Here is a 20,687-nt window from a genome sequence, read left to right as displayed (position 1 = left end):
TATGTTTTGTTTTGTTTTGTTTTGTTTTGTTTTGTTTTGTTTTGTTATATTATAACCCCAAATCAGAAGAAGTTGGGACAGTATGAAAAATCCAAACAAAAAAAGAAAGTTTTGATTTTCAAATTTACTTTGACTTTTCATTGCAGACAATATGAACACAAACTATTTCATGTTTTGTCTGGTCAACTTCATTTCAGTTGTAAATATAGATAATTTACATGTCATTCAGACCTGCAACACATTCCAAAAGTTGAGACAGGAGCAGTTTAGGGTTAGTAATGAGGTGTATTGGCTATATAATAATGTGATTTGGAACAGATGATTGTAATTATGATTTGGTACAAAAGCAGCGTCCAAGGTCGATTCCTTTAGGAGCAAAGATGGGCCGAAGATCGCCAGTTTGCTGAAAAATATGTGAGAAAATTATTGAAAATCTTTAAAAACAATGTTCCTCAAAGAAAGATAGGATGGTATTCACACATATTATATTTTATTAAATTAGTTCAATGCATTAATTTTACCATTGTTTAGTTGGACAACATACAATTAGAAAAATACATATATTTAGCACAATGTAGAAAAAAATATGAGGTATGATTTTTTTAGCTTTACCTTGGAATTAATAATCTCTTAAAGATAGCCACATAACCATCATATGAGATTCACATGTTAAAATTGACATATCTGGAACACATGTAAACCAATTTAGGTAATATTTAAAAATTGCATGGTTAATGTGTGTTTGTACATGTATTTCACATACGGAGAAGCTCATGTGATGCTTATGTGATTTCCTCTTAGAGATGTCATCAGTGAGCATGTCACAGGAAATGTGTTTGTTGACTCTGATAAGTGACAGGCCTCGGATATGGGCTGTTTGGGTGTGTGTGTGTGTGTGTGTGTGTGTGTGTGTGTGTGTGTGTGTGTGTGTGTGTGTGTGTGTGTGTGTGTGTGTGTGTGGTCTGAAATGATTACAGAAGGGCAGGTATTAGAGTTGTGACTGGTCTGAGAGGACTCCACCTACACTGTCTGATCTCTATCTGAGGTTGTCTGCAGATGACCAAGACCTGTCACCACCTGCCTGTCTTTGTAATCGTTCATCAGAATGCAATAAGCATTCAGGTCTGGATTTATTCACAACTCCCCCTTTTCACAACCCAAGCAATTCCTGATGGATAAAATCAAGCGCTGTCCTGTTTTGCTTTGAAATGGTGAATTATGAAGTTGTAGCTTCTTTTAGTAATTTTGTTTATATATTAGAATGTTACAAAATAGCTATTTGCAATTGTATTTGTCATTTATCTACAAAATTTAAAAGCTTGAATTTTAATTTGGTGTTTTCAAGGTTTGAAAAGTGTTTCGATATTGGATAAAGTGCTTAACTTCTTGGAAGTGTAATTGTGTTGCTTTCTTTATAATTAGAATTTTCGACTTTTGCATAAAATTAAAACTATGGAGTCTGTATATGTAGGACTTTGACAATAATCAATATATCAACTTGTCGCACATTACTGGAGATGATCTAAATAATTTTTGGTTATGCAATGTGTATCGTCCATACATAAAAAACAATTCTAGCAACATTTTAGCTCTATTTGAGGTGTCAGTGTCAGTATAATATGAATTACTATAGTATATTTTCATGTTGGTGCCTGACAACTGAAATAGATCTGGTAGTAGATATCGCAGCCTTGGTTACTTGCACTTTTTGTTAACATTTATTATTAATCTTATTTATTTGTTTAGAATATACGTTTTCACATTCTGATTCCAATACCTAATTATTAAATTACTAAAATGACTATAATTAAATGTAATATTAATTTCTTTCTGTGTGTGTCACTTGTAATATGCTGACTGGACTTTGTAGCTGGGTGTTTTTGGGAGGCATATTTAATCGCTATACATTCTTTTATGTCCCAATATGTACCTGCTACTTGTATAGAAATAATGCTGATATGATATATGAAACACAATCGGTAGTTGGCAAACATATTGAGTGGATATGTTTATAAATCTGACTTTGAAAGAGTCAGTGCCTCACCAGCCACAAACCTCACTGCATGTCACGCGGCACTCATGTCTCATCACATAGGGCAGGGGTGTCAAACTCAATTCCTGGAGGGCCGAAGCCCTGCACAGTTTAGTTCCAACCCTGCTCCAACACACCTGTAGGTTTCAAACAAGCCTGAAGGACTTAATTAGTTTGATCAGGTGTGTTTAATTAGGGTTGGAACTAAACTGTGCAGAGCTGCGGCCCTTTTGGAACTGAGTTTGACCCGTGACATAGGGGCAAACAAAACTGACATTTAGCCTACAATCCTTGCACAACCTACAGTTTTATCTGTTATCTTTCTCTTTTAGTAGTGCCCAATTTTAATGTGAGATTTGGAAAAACAGATCTAAATTTAGCAGGAACGGTCAGGTCAGGAAGAAAACGGGGCAGGTCGGGAAGCAGTTGACAAAGACTGAATATATACGGTAGGAGCAGTCGTGTGCGGTATAAAACCTGGCGGGAGTGGGATTAAAATTTAATTCTCGCACAGATCTCTAGTGCATACATTTTACTTTGGAAGGGTGCAAGAACCATGTTGTTAGCCCATCATACTTTAATTTCACCTTTTACATTCACTGACACTGGTTGCAACACAGATAAATCGTTTTTTTCTCTGTCTCTGTGTGCGGGAAGACGGCTTGTTGTCATTGGTGAGCAGGTGCTCTATGCTAATGTTAATTGAGTGAGCCAAATGATTCCAGATACCAGTCTCAGCTCTCTACTGTAAAACTCATTTACCCTTGTACAATCTCTCCCATCAGTGTACGCCACGTTCAGCACACACCCCAATCTCCAGAATTATCTCCATGCCCCAAACGAAAGAGCACAGAGAGTCACACTGTTGTTTCACGGCCTTATCAGGTAGCTGTAAACTCTTTGTTAGGACCTTGCTCCAGGCTGGGATTACACTCCTCTCAGTGAGCCGTTATTTCTCCCTCATTCTGTCACCTCTACCTTTTCTTATTCCAGATTTCACAGGCATCCTTTAAGTCCATATTCTCCCAGTATTGTCTTTTATAACTTTAGACACCCAAACATCAGAGAAAATTAAAAACAGAGGTGTTACAGAATGGACAGGCAGGGTGACTTTGCCTTTTAAGAAGCACTAGGGACATGGGGCTTTGCCATTTTGAAGTGAGCATCTTTGATTTCTGGTCAGCTTGTGCTTGAGACATGGGCCTTTGTTTTATATTCACAAACAGAAGCCGGAGCTTTCGTGGGGTTCTCAGACAAATTGAAAAGGGTTCAGGTAACAGGAAGCGCACACTTGAGAATCACATTTCTTGAATAAGGTATAAGGCTTTGTTGAGCACAGTCACTGTAAGACATTTTCAAAGGTGGCACAGGTAGACAGGAAGGACGACTAAAAGTCAGAGCCTTTAAATTGAAACCCACTATTATAAAACAGTCTTGAGGATGTATTGTATTTATGAATACAAACTAAATCAGACACACGTAAAATATATATATATATATATATATATATATATATATATATATATATATATATATATATATATATATATATATATATATATATCATATATATATATATATCATATATATCATATATATATATATCATATATATATATATATATATTATATTATATATATATATATATATATATATATATATATATATATATATATATATATATATATATATATATATATATATATATATATATCATCATATATATATATCATCATATATATATATATATATATATATATATATATATATATATATATATATATATATATATTATATATATATATATATATATATATATATATATATATATATATATATATATATATATATATATATATATATATATATATATATATATATATATATATATATATATGCAAATAGACATTATGCGATCAGATTTTTTAAATTATGGCTGAACCTTATAAATGGAAGTTAATAATTTTCACTAGATAAAAGAGAGAATATTAAAAAACACTTTAAATAAATATTACATATGGATGTATTTATTTAATGGGCAAACAATTATGTAATGACCCATAAAATGTACAGTTATTAGTAGTGCTGCATGATTCTGGCTAAAATGAGAATCACATTGTTTTTTGTTGCTTATAATAAAGATCACGAATTTCACACGATTCTGTAGATGTAAAATAAAGGTTAATAATCACCTGGTTGACCTTTTTATCCATATGTTCTCATTTTCACAGGTTATCATAATATTTATCAGAGTTGTGTCAGTATATTATTCTATCCATGTGGGCCAAAATTTTTTTTCAAGTAGTGCACATTTAATGGTTAATATGAGTAGGCTATTATTATTGTTATTTCTTGAACATATACACTGTAAATCCAAATAAGTTAAACCATTTGAGGAAACCAATTACAACAAACCATTTAAGTTCAATAACATATTGATATATGTACATTTGAGTGTGTCTCGGACATTACCAAGAAGGCTATTCCAAAGTTTAGGGGCCATAAATGAGAAGGGCTGATCTCCTTTAGTGGACTTTGCTATTCTGAGTACTACCGGAAGCCCTTAGTGTAACTTGTGGAGCTGTGGTTGATGGATTTGCTCTTCAGTGTTTGGACTTTCAGCATTGAAAATTAAACCACACTGAACTGAACTATACTGAACTTCAACTCTGAAAACTGGACTGACACAGTTTCAATTTCGATTGACTAGAACTTCTATGTTAAGTTGCTTTGACACAATCTACATTGTAAAAGCGCTATAGAAATAATAGAATTTGAATAGACTTCGTTTACCAAGTGCAGCACAAAAAGTAGTTATTATTGAGTAATAACAAGCCTCACAATGTTGTATTTTTATCAAAGATCTGTGTAAAATGTAGCGGTACAAAAATTACCAAATTGAAGGATGATTCACATATTTATTGGCTTCTAGTCACACTACCCTGTGATTATTTTCGTGAATTAAAATTAATAAAGTGAAATAAATCAAATCTCTTATGACTTTGTCGACAGTGATAAGTGATGTTTTTGCTATTGCATTCATTAAATACAGGGTATAGAAGACAAAGAGAAAGACATCTAGAGATCTGTAATGTGATTATGTCTATATGGCTATATTTCTCAGTCCAAACATATGACAAAATCCTATTCTTTGACATAAACAGATGTGTGCAATATAGGAGCTGATTGTCTGACAACTGGAGAAGAATGAACGATTCACAAGTGGACCAGTTTTGCTGATGTCTCTGTCATTTGAGAAAAGCAAATATCTCTATAGCAGATGTAGAGAATGAGGCCCTTATACTGGGGTTATTTCAATATTGCATAACATTTTGACAGTGTAACACAAGCAGTCAGACCTGGAGATGGGTAATTGGCTGCAGCATATGTGTCTTGATTTGTCATCAGTGACGCGAGCGGCGGTGAAACACATGTATAAGCGCATTAGCTTAGAGACAGAGGAAATCGAACTGATTTGCAAGCATGCTCATAACCACATTTACAGGATTTGGTAAAGCGTCACATTCGCAAATGATAGATGATTGTTTGTCACAATTACAGCCCTGGGAAAATGGCGGGGGTGGTTTTTGACGGTGACTCAGGCATATTATGTCATTTTTTGACTCCCTGTTAGGATGTTTGTTATGGATTAGATATCCTGTCATTGTGCTGGTGCTGAAATTTAGGTTGAGCTCACAAAGTAATGGCTTAGGCATGAACATGAAATTAAGGCTTTATGTGCATTCCTGTTTTATTATATGCATAACATGTTAATTTTATAATCATCTGGGGGACAAAATGCACTTTTTTTTGTCATTTTAGGGGTTTGAGGCAGTCAGAGGATTATTTATTGCATACAATGAATTTTAAAATTATGTTTATTTATTTATTTGGAAAGGTTTTGTATCTAGCTCCCTTAAAAAGGGTGACTCTGTATCTTTATTTTCAAAGATAGAACTACTCATCTTTTTTCATTAATTTTCCTTCAGCTTAGTCCCTTTTTCAGAGGTCACCACAACGGAATGAACCACCAACTATTCCAGCATATATTTCATGAAGTGGATGTCCTTCCAGCTGTCACCCATACACACTCCTAAACGGCCAATTTAGTTTATCCAATTCACTTATGGGCATGTCTTTGGACTAGTGCTGCACAATATATCGTTTCATCATCGATATCGCCATGTGTGCATTCGCAGTAGTCACATCGCAGCATCTGCAATGTGGAGTTGGGATTATTATTGTTGATCAGCAGTGAAGAATGTATAGTGTTTATATTTTACATTACATTTGATTATTCAGAAGGGCCAGGACAAAATAGTAATTTGCATGAGGTGGCGCTTCTCGTAATGGCAGAGTGAACATATATAAATGTTGCAATTCTTTGATATATTTGTGCTGTTAATAAACAAATACATCTTATATGTTTTTGATGCATTTTTCCCCTCCTCATTTACAAATATCATGATACATTGTGGATCTTTTTCTTGTGATATATTGCTGATATTGTGATGCATCATTATCGGGGGGAAAATATGATAGTATTGAACAGGGCTGGGCAATATTAGCAAAAAATAATATCACAATAATGTTTCATATCATTCGATATCGATCATTTTTGAATATTTTTTAACTAAACATTTAGGAATATTAGGATTTTTTTATTAAACTAGTTTATTTTAATTTACCAACATTACGAAGTAAAATAGTGTTAATAGTCGAAAACATAATATTTAAACAAAATAGGTGATCTCTTTATAACAAAATAAACTAAGTGTTAAAGAGACCCTTAAACTTGATAAAGAAAATGTTACAAAGTGTGTGCAATGGTAAAGTGTAAATGTTGAACAATCAAAGCAAACTTTAAGGTGTGCATAATAATGGTACAGTAAACCTCAAACACAAATTATGATAATGAAATCTGAGCTTTCAAGTAAAGGAACCAACCATCAATATTCAAATACATACTGAATATTAAAAATTGTGAAGTTGAAATACTACATTACCTCTATGCTAAAACTGCGTTCAGATGGCGTGCTAGTGGCTGGGATGCACAAGAAAAGAAACCAAAAAGCCACTCTATCGATATCTTGTCATTCTTTTTTTTATTTACAATCTCCTCACTGCTGCTATACGGCACTCATTTTCGCACGTGTTGTTATTCTGACCTGAAGTGACAAGTGTGTGTGTGGATTTCTTAACCATTTACAATGGACTTTGGGCTCGCACTCCCCTGGCCTCTCTCGTAACTAGGCGACCATTTTGTCCGAGGATGACAAATGTACAAATCATTGCAGCCACTCCGATGCAAGTTTATGGAGAAAAGTAAAAAGCACTGCAGTGTTTGAGTGTGCTGTGTTTGTCAGAGGTAATTAGTCTGCCGTTATTGCTGAAATGTCTATATTACATACAAAATGTGAAGCAGGTTGGCTAGTTGTACTTGCATAAATTGCGGTGCGCTCGTCTGAATTCAGAAAAGTAAAAAAAAAATTTTAGCTAGGTGCGGCTGCAACATGTGTGTCGCTCCCATATGCTTGTCGTGCAAGTCGTTCGCCTCCATTGGAAATGAAAAACTTACACCCTAAGCTTATTGTTACTGCCTTTAAGGTACTCTCAGCGGCCACATTTTAATAAAAGTATAGCGTTTCATACCGAAAATACATACCAAATCTTATTTTTTTTTATATTGACAATGGTTGTTTGGTCAATAAATATCGATGACGATTTTATCGCCCAGCCCTAGTATCGTATAGTAATACTGTATCTGACTACTTACTTGACTTTTATCTTTCCTCTATCTTATTTTTTTATTCTTGCAATTTCTTTGATTCACTCCTCTACAAGATTATTCCAATTAAAGCTAATGATTTCATTCCAAATAGAGCTATTCAAGCTGAAATTGTTTTCATATCGCAATATAAATTGCAGCAAAATAAAATATTGCAGTGTCAGATTTGTCCAGATTTGTCATGCAGCCCTACTTTAGACTGTGGGGGAAACCGAAGCACCCAGAGGAAACCCATGCGAACACAGGGATGCTAACTCTACTCAGAAATGCCAACTGGCCCAGTGGGGTCTTGATCCAGTGACCTTCGTGCTGTGAAGCGACAGTGCTAACCACTGAGCCTCCGTGCTGCCCCCTACTCATCCATAGTCAAACCTTTTATTTTCTGATTCATCCATACGACTGATATCTTACAGGGGTTTAGTGGTATGGAATGTAAATGTCATGTGGTTGCAGGTGACAGACAAACGAAAGTATAATCAGCAGTTGGTCGTAAGGCGATTAATAATTGAACTCAATTTACAGTTGTAGACAATTTCATTGTAATTTAGAAATTCCACCCTGAAAGTGAACTTTCACTTAACAATGAAAGTTAAATGGCAGTGATTTGACTGGCCTGCCAAGCCCCTAGGAATGGAAAGCGAGAGACAGACAAGGTAAGAATGGAAGAAAGCCTGATATATGACCCTGCCTTAATTGCCCCAGAACAAATTGTATTCCCTTTTTTTCCCTTTTATCTTTAGCCAGCATTTGTGCTTTTTACTGTTCTTTGGAGCAGTCAGGATCAGGGTGGCTGTGTACTTTATTGGGTAGTTAAAGTCTTAATAAAGCTTAGCATCAGTTCCCCTTAAGCCCTTGAGAGTGGACTTCCACTGCCGAAATACCTCAAGTCTGATGGTTCTCATCACAATATGTCACAATTTCATTTTTCACCTTTTTCCTCGCAGTACTCCAGGCCCATTAATTCACATTTTCATTCATCTAACATTTTTACCTTCTCATTCTGCGAGTTGCTCATTAGTCGCTCTTTGCAGTGAGAATAATTGGTACCCATTAATTAATGATCCCTGTTATGTGCTGTGTATGAAGATTGTTGAAGAACTGCCGAGGATAATCTAATATTAAACCATATACAGTTGAAGTCAGAATAATTAGTGTTCCTGCATTATTAGCCCCACTGCATATTTTTTCCCCAATTTCTGTTTAACGCAAAGAAGATTTTTTTTCTGCACGTTTTTTAAACATGAAAATTTTAATAAATAATTTCCAATAACTAACATTTTTTTTATTTTTGCCTTGATGACAGTACATAATATTTAACTAGATGTTTTTCAACATACTAGTATTTAGCTTAAAATGCAATTTAAAGTCGTAAGTAGGCTAATTAGGTTAACTAGGCAAGTTAGGGTAATTAGGCAAGTCATCGTATAACGATGGTTTGTTCTGTAGACAATTGGAAAAAAATACATCAAAGGGCTAATAATATTGACCTTAAAATAATTTTTTAAATGCGTTTATTATGGGTGTAACATATCGCTGGTGATCCGTGATTCGTACGGATCACAACCTACAGTTCGGAACGCACGTGACCTGCGGATGAATAACTTTTTTTAACTTGTAGGTTAATCCAACATTTATAACAATTGCAGAGAGATCGCCTACCACATCATTCAAATCATGTGTATGAGAGCATTTTGGCTTCCCTGTAAAATATAAAGATGACAGAAAAAGTTGTGGTGGGACCCACCTAAATGCTTTCTTAAGGTGTTTTCTGTCACTGGTTGTTTAGCCTATGTTAATGCATTCAGTGTAAAGCTACTAAATTAAACATCAAAAGATCGGGATCTCAATTCAAACCCACACAACATAAATGATAATGATTTGCATATGTTTATTAATTCGAAGCGCTGCATTCTAATTTGCATTTGATCGAGAGAGACTCAGTTTTTACACTTTCAGTTCGTTACAAACATTTAAATAACAGAAGTACTGGCAGTACAGTTTATAGTTCAGATATAAACACTGATGTTTATGATAAAGCTTAAAATCAATGTTTAATGGAACTTTGACGCTGGTGAATATTTTAGCAATTACATTTTTTAGCCCATAGGTGGCAAACAACCATCCAAATTATGTCATTGAATAGGTCTTTAAAAATGATACACCTATAATCAAACATGACCTTTTATGTGTGATTTGAATCATTAATTGAAAATAAATATATGTTATGTTGTACAAGATGTTAGATTTCTATATTTAGCATTATCAGCAACAGTAGCAAAGATCATATATCGTTTTGAATATTTTCCCTTCTTTCAGCTTGTTCTTTCTTGATTCAAAATTTTAATTAAATGACAGATTCTAAGTTCTGTTTGTTAAAACCAGTGGTTTTTGCAGTAATATTTTTGTATAAATGGAAAGCAAATTAAATTTCTCTCCTCGCTTTTTTGCTGATTCGAAAAATGGTCCGATCTGTGAAACCGTAGTGTGATCGGTTACAACACTACCGTTTATTCTAGTCGAAATAAAACAAATAAGACTTTCTCCTGAATAAATACTGTGGAAAAATTCCTTGCTCATCATTTAGGAAATAATTAAAAAAGAAAAAAAATTACAGGAAGGCTAATTAGTTAATCTATTCATTCACTAAACTATATATATTAGCATGCAATAATACATCATGGGCATTGATTAAGTAAAGAAATGCATGTATCTCTCTTTTTATCCTCATTACATGCTCTTTTTGTTGTCTTGCAGATGAACATGGACATTTGAAAATATACCTGCCCAAAAAGCTGCTTGAATGTCTACCAAAATGCTCCACGTTGCCAAAGGAGAGACACAGGTGGAACACCAATGAGGTAAGGTCACCTCTCTCCGCCATCTGCTGCTGTCTTTTTTTAACTCCTGCTGACTTTATAGAGATAAAACCTCGTTTATTTTAAGCAGTGAAACGGACACAATGTGTTAATAGAAACCTCTCTAGGGATTCTGCAGTCAGTTCAGATATTAACAGCAACTGCGTGATTGCCTTATTTTTGTGGCAGAAGGAAGTTGCCTGCTCTCTGTGCTGTGCTAGCAAAGGATTTGCACTCGCTGAAAGTGGATTGAGTGTTTTAACAGCAGGTTCATAAAGCTTTCTGTATATACAAGGATCTAATTTTTTCAATCGCGCAAATATAAATTTGCAATAGTTTATAATGTGCTCGTAAAACATTTATGTTTTGGCTTTCAATATTTTAGCCCATATTCTGTTGCTTTTTTGGGGGATGGTGAATTGCCCAGAAGTTAGTAAGTTATAACTTCATATATATCATTTTTGGCCATCTGTTCCAGCATCACTTCTGTTCACAGATGTTTTAATTCCCTGGAAATATAGACGCAATGTGATGAATTCATTATTTATATATTTTTATCTAGTGTGATGAGAGAAATCTTGCAGATTGATGCTACAGTGCTGATTCAGACCGTATTTTCTTTAACTTTCTTCATTTCCGTTAAGCTTGGCTCAGTCTGTCTGTAGTCGTGCAAAGCTTTTTGTCAACAATTGTAACATTTTAGAAAATTTTCCCAGGGGAAGGGAGTAAAAAAAAATATATTTGAGGATTATAATAAAGCGAGATTCGGTTGTTTATTGACTTTCAGTAGACGGTGACATGCTATTTCAGATCACTCAGGAGCCCCGCTATCTAACAAAGCCGTATACCTAATAATCTACATATGAAAATGTGCTTTAAGTACGTTTATCCCAGCCTGAAGGCATTTCAGACACAATGCATCAAACAAATAAGAAAAGATAACAAGCCTCTTAGATTCTGCTATTGAAAATGAAAATGTAAAATGTTTTTATTTGTATGACTGCGGTAGGAAAAAAATCAGAGACCGTTTGCTCCTGCCGTCCTTGACCTATAGGCCAGCCGTTTTAAATTAGTTCATTTCTTTTCAGCGCTGCTACTTTATCATTTAATGGAAATGAGACGGTGACTTGCTTGATTTTTCGCATTTTATTTGTTGTTCGTGTTCAGTCTGTTGCGCGGCATGGCTCCTCTCTACGCGGAGGCTGCGGGGAGATTGAAACTAAACATTGTTTCGCTGCCGTAAGCTAGAGGGATTTTAAATGACTGACTTTCTCTAAGGAGATTCATAAACTCATAGCTCAGTGAAGGCGATGCAGTTTTATTACAATTGATCCCATTGAAGCACGCGCGGGTTTCACACATTAAGTGACAGGCATCATCAGAGAGAAGGAGACAAAGGAACATTGTGTGTGCATGCCAAGCCTTTTCTTTAAAACTCTTTCCTTCAAATTAACGACTTTCTCTCCTGCAGGTAGGTAAAGAGAGGGATGAGGAGCACTCTGGTGGGCTTTTTGAGCTTTCCTGCCTCGCTCAGTAATATCAAAACGGCTGCCACAGCCACATACATAACTCACATGTCACCTTTACATCAATTTCGGCTCTGCCAAAAGTCCCCAGTGACAAATCACTGACGTGGCCCTCTTAAAGGGATATTTATGAATTGAATACACTGCTTTATCCCTCTGCGTATTCTTTATGGAGTGACAAGTGGCTTTTTTTTTTGAAGGGAGAGAGGTGTGGATATGAATGACAATGCTGGAATAGACGCTGAAAGCAGCAGCAGCAGCCGTCGAATGTTTGTGTCTTGTCAGATTTAACTCTGAATGTTTTCCCTCTGCGGTTCTGGTAACCAGAGACTCAGTTTCGTTTTGTTGAATAGTTTGTCTTTGAAGTGCAAATACGGCATTGTGGGATATGGTTGATTGTTTGGCTTCATTTCCACGTAATATGATGCGATGCTCCTAGCAGTAAAAAATCTGAACTATGCATGTGCACTTGTCATTCAAAGGCTGTCAGCTTAAATCGGGCGTTCTGTTTGTTTGTACATATTTGCCGTCTGCTTTGGAATAATACGAGGGAATGAGAATATTGCTTCAGATCAGCGGTCGCCTTGCTAATTGAAGCTGATGCTTTAACGCGTTTGACCTGTGGTGTTGCGCTTGCAGTCACAATCAATTAATGTGCGTTTGGGAACTGATTTCAAAACGTCAGAACTTATTGTGGAATGATGTCGTATTCGTCCTAGGATTATGTGTGAAGATTTATAGAAAGGAATCAAGGTAATATTTTAGAAAGACCACCCCTTCCTCGATTCTTTTTATTTAAGAAAGCACAGTAGTTTGCAAATTGTGTCAATTAGTGCAAATGGCACTTATAATGGGATATGGGCACATTTAGTCTATAAAGTCATTGGATAGATGTTGATTTTTGCTGCAGTGCTCTTAATTTGCCTCACTTACACTTCTCTCTTCACAATAATATAGTGCTTCATGTTCTTTCCAAGCAATTACATACACTAAATAAAAGTAAATCCATTTGTAAAATAACAGGCTTGAATTCTATATTTCTCAATCTGCATATAACCGCTCAGAAAATGCACACTGTAAATGTAAACTCAATACAAATCTGCAGTAATGAAATAATATAATAACATTACCCGTGTTTTATTGGCTTAGTCTTCTATTTGTAACAAAGATTTCTGCAAAGTGATTTTCTGTAATGCTATTATGGTGTTTCTTCAACTACAGGCAATTTTATGTCCCAGTGGATGATTTTTTATTTTTTATTTTTTGGAGATAATTATTACTTTGAAACTTTCTCTTTTTTCATTATGCTTTTATTTTTTGTTACTTTGTAAATGCTGCTTTTTATTCTTGTCTCAGACTTTGGATTTATGAAAATCCATAAATATTATATGCACATAGGCTGGGGGTGTGTAGTCAGAGGATGTCTGTAAAAAAAAAAGAAACTACTTTGAATTTTCTTTTAATAATTTACTGGATTAAAGTAGCCATAGTTGAAGAAATACCTATTTAAATAGCTTTTGCAGTAGTGCATATTTATGTCACTAAAGCGGTATTTGACCCACAAAACTTTGGGAAATGCCGTTTAACCCTATTGTTAGTATTTATTTTGTTGTAGAGGTGCACTAAATGAAAATTCTTTGCCAAAGCCAAACAAATAGTAAAGCACTTTGCTGAAGGCTGAGTACCAAACTGTTTTTTTTTTATGTTATGCAACTTTTTCATCATGATTTCCACTATTTTGCCTTGCTTTTAAATTTTTTTTTGACATTTTTACATTCCAACAGAAAATATATCAACAAAACAGAATAAAACTTATAAAAAAATAAATCTGTAAAATTTTAATATAATTTTTTTTAATGGAATTAATTAAATCAGTACTTAGCAAAATGTTCTTCTACACTTAACAAAAGAGCTCATGACCATTAAATGGCTTTTTTGAGGTAAAAGTAATGTTTCATTTCAGTATTTACAAGCTGTTTACTAGTTTGCAGTCAACAGTGATTGAGCGATTACATGAGATGTGCTAAATTTAAACATTTCAGATTGTTTGTTTCATCGGCAGTCTGGATGTTCATGAAGCAGCTTCAGTGATCTGCCATGGCACAATACCAACATAGACTCATTGTGAAAATGTGTCCCTTTTATGTTTCTGAAGATAACGAATTTTGTAACCAGAAGTACGTATGGCCCAATTTCATCTTTAAAATGAACATTTTGAGGTGGAATGATGCGGTTGCTTTTCATGCGTTCCAACTGTTACCAGTTTGCCCAGTAGCTCACTTTGTATGTAGGCGGACTTGAGATGCAGAGAGGAGTTGACCACGATTATGGGGGTTGAGTCCAGCAAAGAACGGTTTCAGAAATTGAGTAAAATACAATAAACAAGTAAATAACAGTGTGAGAATGTGGTAAAATCTGAAAACATAGTATAAATGAGACGAGGGCTTTTCTTTTTCTGGATTGCTTTTGAAAACATTATTGGTTGGGTTTAGGGAAAAAGGACGGTGGGTCAGTCGATCTGTCAGTCAGTCAGTCAGTCAGTCGACAGCGTCCTCTAGTGGATTTACGCAAGCAGAGCAGGCACAAATGGCACTCGCTAGAGAAATCTGAGATTTCAAAGTGTGTACAGCGCTCTCTGGTGGATTCACGAAAACAAAAACTGCAAAAAAATATACCTTCTGGTACATATTTGACACTTTCTAGATTTGTATATAGCAGTACGTTTTCAGAATGAGCCTGGGTTGCACATTAAAAGGGATCAAAATGACACTTGAAATAGACAAAACACCTCATGGAAGAGCTGATAAAACGTCACCGAACTTGTAAATATGATTCTGCCTTCCAAAAATTTGCAGATATTCAATAGTCTTCATCACCTTTCTAGTTGTGCATTATCACTTTATCTAGTCAGATGCATTGATTAAGAACTGATTACATGGGCCATATAGTTTAAGATCTGTCGGAGGCAGCACAAAATTTGACGAAGATGCTGCCTCATGATTCATTATGCAGGAAAAGCCCTTATCCTCCTCCGACCTCTTTTGCTCTGTGCTTTGCCTTATTGTCTCCATCACCCAAAGGCTTTTCCAAATCAAACTCTACCTGGATCTTACAGTGCTGTGTCTGCAAATGGCAAATTCCACGCTACCAACACATTTGCTATATTTAAAGAGCATGCTTCTCACTCTCTATACTGTATACTATTTGACTGCCTCATTACAAACTCCCTTATTCTGTAAAAAGGATTCAGTCTTTGCTATTTTTCTTGTGTCACTTGCTGTTTTCATGTAACATGCATTCGGATTGTCTGTACCGCTGGTGGGATGGAGGGCAACCTTGCCCAAAAAGCAAGGGCATTTGTGTGTCATGTGTGCCAGGCAGACACTGAGGCTAGTGTGAGTCACTGATGGCAGACTGAGAGGTATTAAGCAGTCTCATTGCTGCTGATTGTGTGACTCTTACTGAAAGTGACACCTCCTGTATTTCCTTTATATCCCTCCTGCTGCTCTTCCTACTTAGTAGATTTTTTTATTCAATGAAATTATGTATTACCAACTGCGAGGTTCAATTTGAGTTTACTGTATGTGGACAGGAAATATAAAGGATCAACCTCCCAAATGTGTCACAACACATCATGTTATGTCTTTTTTATTCCATTCTTTTCTTTCACAGAGTGTGTTGTTCTACGAGTTTCTCTCATGTAACACACAGGCCTCCTTGTTAAAGTGCAGTCAAATTCAGATGACAGCGTAGCTTCTAACTCTGTCCAGACAAGTCAGACTAGCGGTCATGTGTAGGAGCACTTCACTCCTCTGCTGGATGTTCTGCACTCCGAGCCATATTTGTATCACTCGTCTTTTCCATTTTGTGAATTCACTGGGTAAATGCGAGTTGGATAAAATTTCAGGCGTTTGCTGTAAAGCTAGATAAAACAATCTACTCAAAAACTAGGGAGATGGAAAGAGGAGGTGGTAAGGATGTAGGTGGTTTAAAAGAGGTGATGTGCACAAAGGCAGCGCTCAGCTTTTAAAGTGTCAGGGTGAGGTTTGAAGAATATAAGGGTGAAGAATTTACAATTTTTTTAACTGGAGAAACCAAGACACCATATAAAGCTGAAAGTGTACTTTGTTTTAGTTTTTTGCATGCATATTAATGTACATGAACACACAGCCTTTTGAAGTAAACTCCATTTGCTAGTGTTTATGAATGCATGCACACTAGAAAGATTCATCCAGGGACAATGTCTGCATTTTTTCTCTTCAAAAGTCAATTGCAATAAAAATCTTTTCTTGTCTTTACTTGATGTCCCTCACACTTCTATCCAAATACGATCTGTTGCTTTCCCCTATTTTGTAGTTTATTGTTCGGTTTCCATCTCCTTCATTTCTTTTGCGACATTTCTTTTAGAAGCCATGGTCTTTAGCATCCTTGTTAGAGCAACCGACTCTCATGCGATCCCAGCTTGGAGTGGGTTGGGTGGTGTAGAACTGGTGGGGTTACATTGGTGCCGTGACCTGGATGGGCGTGAGGTTTAGGGGGATGAGTAAGTGTAAGTTAGACCAGTTAATGAAATGCTGTGCAAGTAAACTTCACTCCTCTGACCCCTAAAGGTGCTCTAGCGACATATACTACAGGCCATGGTCTTTAGCCTCCTTGTTAGCGCAACTGACTCCCATGCAGAGAGTCGCCGGTTTGATCCCAGCTCGGAGCGGGTTTAAGGGGTGTACGACGGGCGGGGTTACACTTGGTTCAGTCTTGATAACAGGACAAAGTGAGTTGTGCAAAAATAGCTTAAAGCGCATATGCAAAGTATACATAAATTGCATGTGCAGTTGTCATATGCATTGTATGCATAAACTACTGTACAGGTAGAAACCAAAGTATGCATTTGGCTGAAAAAAATAACATAGGCTTAACAGTACTACGGAGTTTGAGGCAAAACGTGAAAACTAAGAGAAAAGGTGGTTTGTGAGATGTGACTATTGGCTCCGTTGACAGAGATCAAGGCAAAATCAAGTTTGTTCAGGTGTGAGGTTGTTAGCCAACTAAGGTCGCAAGTTCCATGGTTACAAGCATAGTCTGTTGATTTGCCATTTCCCAAATCCATCGTTCCAACAAATATTCGGGAACTGCATTGCTTGTACAACTTGTACAACTTGTACACTTCCAATTGCATCTCTACAGCTGTAGTTAGAAGCTAAGGTCCTGTATGTGTTCTATTCCCAGTTATCCCCCCTATGCCCTATTCTTTTAGAACGCTCCAACATTTAAACTTGAATAAAAAGCATTAAAGTCATCTCTCTTAGGTGTAATTTGCTTTTTAAAGTATTTTTACAGTTTAGTTTTAGCAATCTCCATATTGACAATTTGTTCCCTTCGTAGTGCACTTTGCAAACATTTATGCCATTTTGAACGCAGCCGTGGCTCATGACGAAAGCTATAGGTGAGTAATTATGTAATATTTAAAAGTGGTTTAGCATTTATTAATGGTTGTAATTCATAAGTTATTTATTAAGAATTGTATCTGTACTGTAGGTCTGTATGATAATTATTATTATAATTAAGTAGGATTTTTTCATTTATTAATAAATAGCCTACTGTAAATTACAACCTTTAATGATTTATATGGGGCAGCACGGTGGCGCAGTGAGTAGCACAATCATATCACAGCAAGAAGGTCACTGCTTCGAGCCCTGGCTGGGTCAGTTGGCGTTTCTGTGTGGAGTTTGCATGTTCTTCCAGGGGAATATACTGTACATATCTAAGATTAGAATATCTGTTAGCTAGATTTAGTTTTTAGAATAGACTATAGAATTTTCTCAATAATATCTGTAAAGGAAACATTAGTCGCTTATATATTTTTCAATTAATATGGAAAACGAGTGCATGTTTTTACCAAAACTAATATTTTTTTAAATGTGTGTGCGTGCAAAAAAATATAATTTGCATAAAACTTATTGTTTTTTATCTAAAGAAGTTGTTATTCTACCCCATTTAGAGCATCATTTGGACGTTTTAAATTATAACTAACGTGGTTCAAACGATAGATCTGCGATAGTGAAACTACGGTTTTGGGAAACACTTGTCACTACATTGTTTTTTTTGCCAATGATGCATCATACTGTGATAGTTTAGGAAACGCACCCCTGTAGAGAAATTTTTTAAAAAATAATTATCTAAAGAAATGTTTTTTTACACTTGGCGTTCCTGACATAGTCTAATATAAACTATTCAACACGTGTATCATAGGATTGTTATTTTCAACATTATGCAGAGGCTTTTGAGACGGGTTCTTCCAACTTTATCTTCTGGCACACACTTTTTAGTCTCTCGGGTGTATATTGAAAGGAAGGATGCCATATAGCAATGACAGTAACCTTTGATATCTGTACTCTAGCTTTCAGAATGGCTTTTCTCACCATAGCTAAAATTAATACTACATGTTCCATTTTGGTTGACCTGGTCTTTCTCATGGTGAAATTGCTTCTATGTTTGGTTGGCTCGACAAACAGTGAGCTTCACGCAAGGAATGATGACTTCTGTCAAAATTGTAAGCTGGTTTCTCATCAAAAAGGGCATCTGGCATTTCAGCAGACCCGAAAAAAGCGCCAGTCTCTGGAAGCGACCCTCTGGGAGAAGGAGACAGGCAGGAAAGAGGAGCTAAGCTAGTGTGACACTCAGCCTCTAATGAGTGGCAGATACTAAAGACCTGTGAACCTTCTCTCTGCTCTGAACCCAAGCCCAACTGTGGGATGAGAGCGCATCAGCTCAGTCGCTCTAAGGACTTCTACACATTTAATGCCCTGTCATCAGGACTAATCCTCTCTGCCCGGCACTACCGTGGCACGGTGCCCGCGTACAATATGCCTCTGCTCCTGCTGGGGTGCCATCGCGGACGCACATGGCACTGGAGCAGCCCAGGGAGAGTCGTGGGCAGAGGGAACGGAATCTTCCGGTTACAGTCACGTCCGGCGGCAACGTCCAGAGAGAGGGTTCTGATTACGCAGGATGTGGAGAGTCGGGAAAAAAAAGGGAGGTTTGGCTCACTTGGCCAGAAATGACTGCATTTCCCCTACCAAATCAGAGACAATATGATACCCCTCGCGAGAGTCAATGCACCTGCTGGAGAAAGCCATTTACAGATTAAATACTGATCAGAGCAATCTTCTGTTTTTGATTACAATGCATCAAGAGCCTCCCAGTGCACAATTGTCCTGCAGATTACAATAGAGAGGTTAAATTCACACAAAATGCTTGTTAGGCATATTAGTCTCAGCATTCCTCATTTAGAACAGGGAGTAACAACTCGTGTTCGTGAAGTGAATGCTGATTTGCCTCGCTTTTATAGAGCTAAATGTTTAGCTGCTTTTTACGACTCTCTGACCTGTTTTTATTTTGTCTACAGGAGAAGTAGCACTTCTTGATATGATGTCACTTTTAAGAAGTCAGTCTCACTCGTCATGCTCCCTACTTTTGATTAGTTTAGCTCCTCAGCTGGGGTCCAACAATAAAGGGAACGTCCTTCCTTTTATCTCCCTCTCCCATCTGAATCTTTCCCGACCCCCTACTCGCCGTCCCTCCTGTGGAATCTGCGTCACATCTATTCAATAACAGTTTCAGGTCATGGCTTCAATTACATCCACATCACTATGCCGTACCTTTGAAAATATAATGACTGTTTTGTGAGCAAAGACTGAACAAATATTAAAAGAGCTGCATATGAACAAAGGGAAACCTCTGCGTAACCTTTATGTTAGTCGTTTGTTGTAGTAATTTGTAATATGAGGCTGTGGTTCAGTTACTTGCTACAAGCTTGTTTTATTGAAATTGCCTTGTCTGCTGATGTATAATTAATTTCGCTATGCAGTGATATTGAAATTCTGGCAGACAAGGCAATAAACGGTTGCATGTTAGCAAATAAATAGCTGATATTAATGAAAAATGAAATCTTTATCAATATATTTTCATTTATATTGCTGATATTTCTACTAAATTTAAAATAAACATGTCAATTTAGATCACAGGACAAAAATTTATCAAAAATAACAAAGAAGATGCTATTTAAGCATATAAATAGCTGATAATATTGAAAAAATTAAATCTATATCAATATATTTTATGTATTTCTGACATTTCTTCTGATTTAAAACAAAAATGTTGTAGTTTAGATGACAGGACAATAATTGTTTAAAAATAACTAAGAAGATGCTGTTTAAGCAAATAAATAGCTGATATTAATGAAAAATGAAATATATATCAATATATGTATATATTTTTCTCATATTTCTTATACATTTAAATATAAAATATTTAAATATTGTAATTTAGATCATAGGTCAGCAATTGGTCAAACATTACGAAGAAGATGTTATATAAGCATACAAATATCTAATATTAGTGAAAAATGAAATCTATATAAATCTATTTTATATATATTTCTGACATTTCCTCTAAATTTAAAAATAAAAATGTTGTAATTTAGATTA

At 35.8% G+C, this 20,687-nt stretch overlaps 1 protein-coding gene across 42 annotated transcripts in view; it reads left to right on the top strand.

Annotated features, from left to right (window-relative positions):
• The window catches only part of camta1a (calmodulin binding transcription activator 1a), a 639,110-nt gene that overhangs the window by 29,304 nt on the left and 589,119 nt on the right, over positions 1-20,687 (top strand). For all 42 annotated transcript variants that reach the window (XM_073939169.1, XM_073939167.1, XM_073939163.1 and 39 more), the window contains one exon: positions 10,575-10,678. Coding sequence is in view for 21 of the 42 variants with exons in the window: in XM_073939164.1 (XP_073795265.1) it covers positions 10,575-10,678 (104 nt within the window). In the remaining 21 variants the exon portion in view is untranslated. The remainder of the gene's footprint in view (positions 1-10,574; positions 10,679-20,687) is intronic.

This window comes from Danio rerio, chromosome 23 (assembly GCF_049306965.1).
Source record: "Danio rerio strain Tuebingen ecotype United States chromosome 23, GRCz12tu, whole genome shotgun sequence".
Classification (NCBI taxonomy): Eukaryota; Metazoa; Chordata; class Actinopteri; order Cypriniformes; family Danionidae; genus Danio; species Danio rerio.
This window is presented reverse-complemented; position numbering and strand designations above follow the sequence as displayed.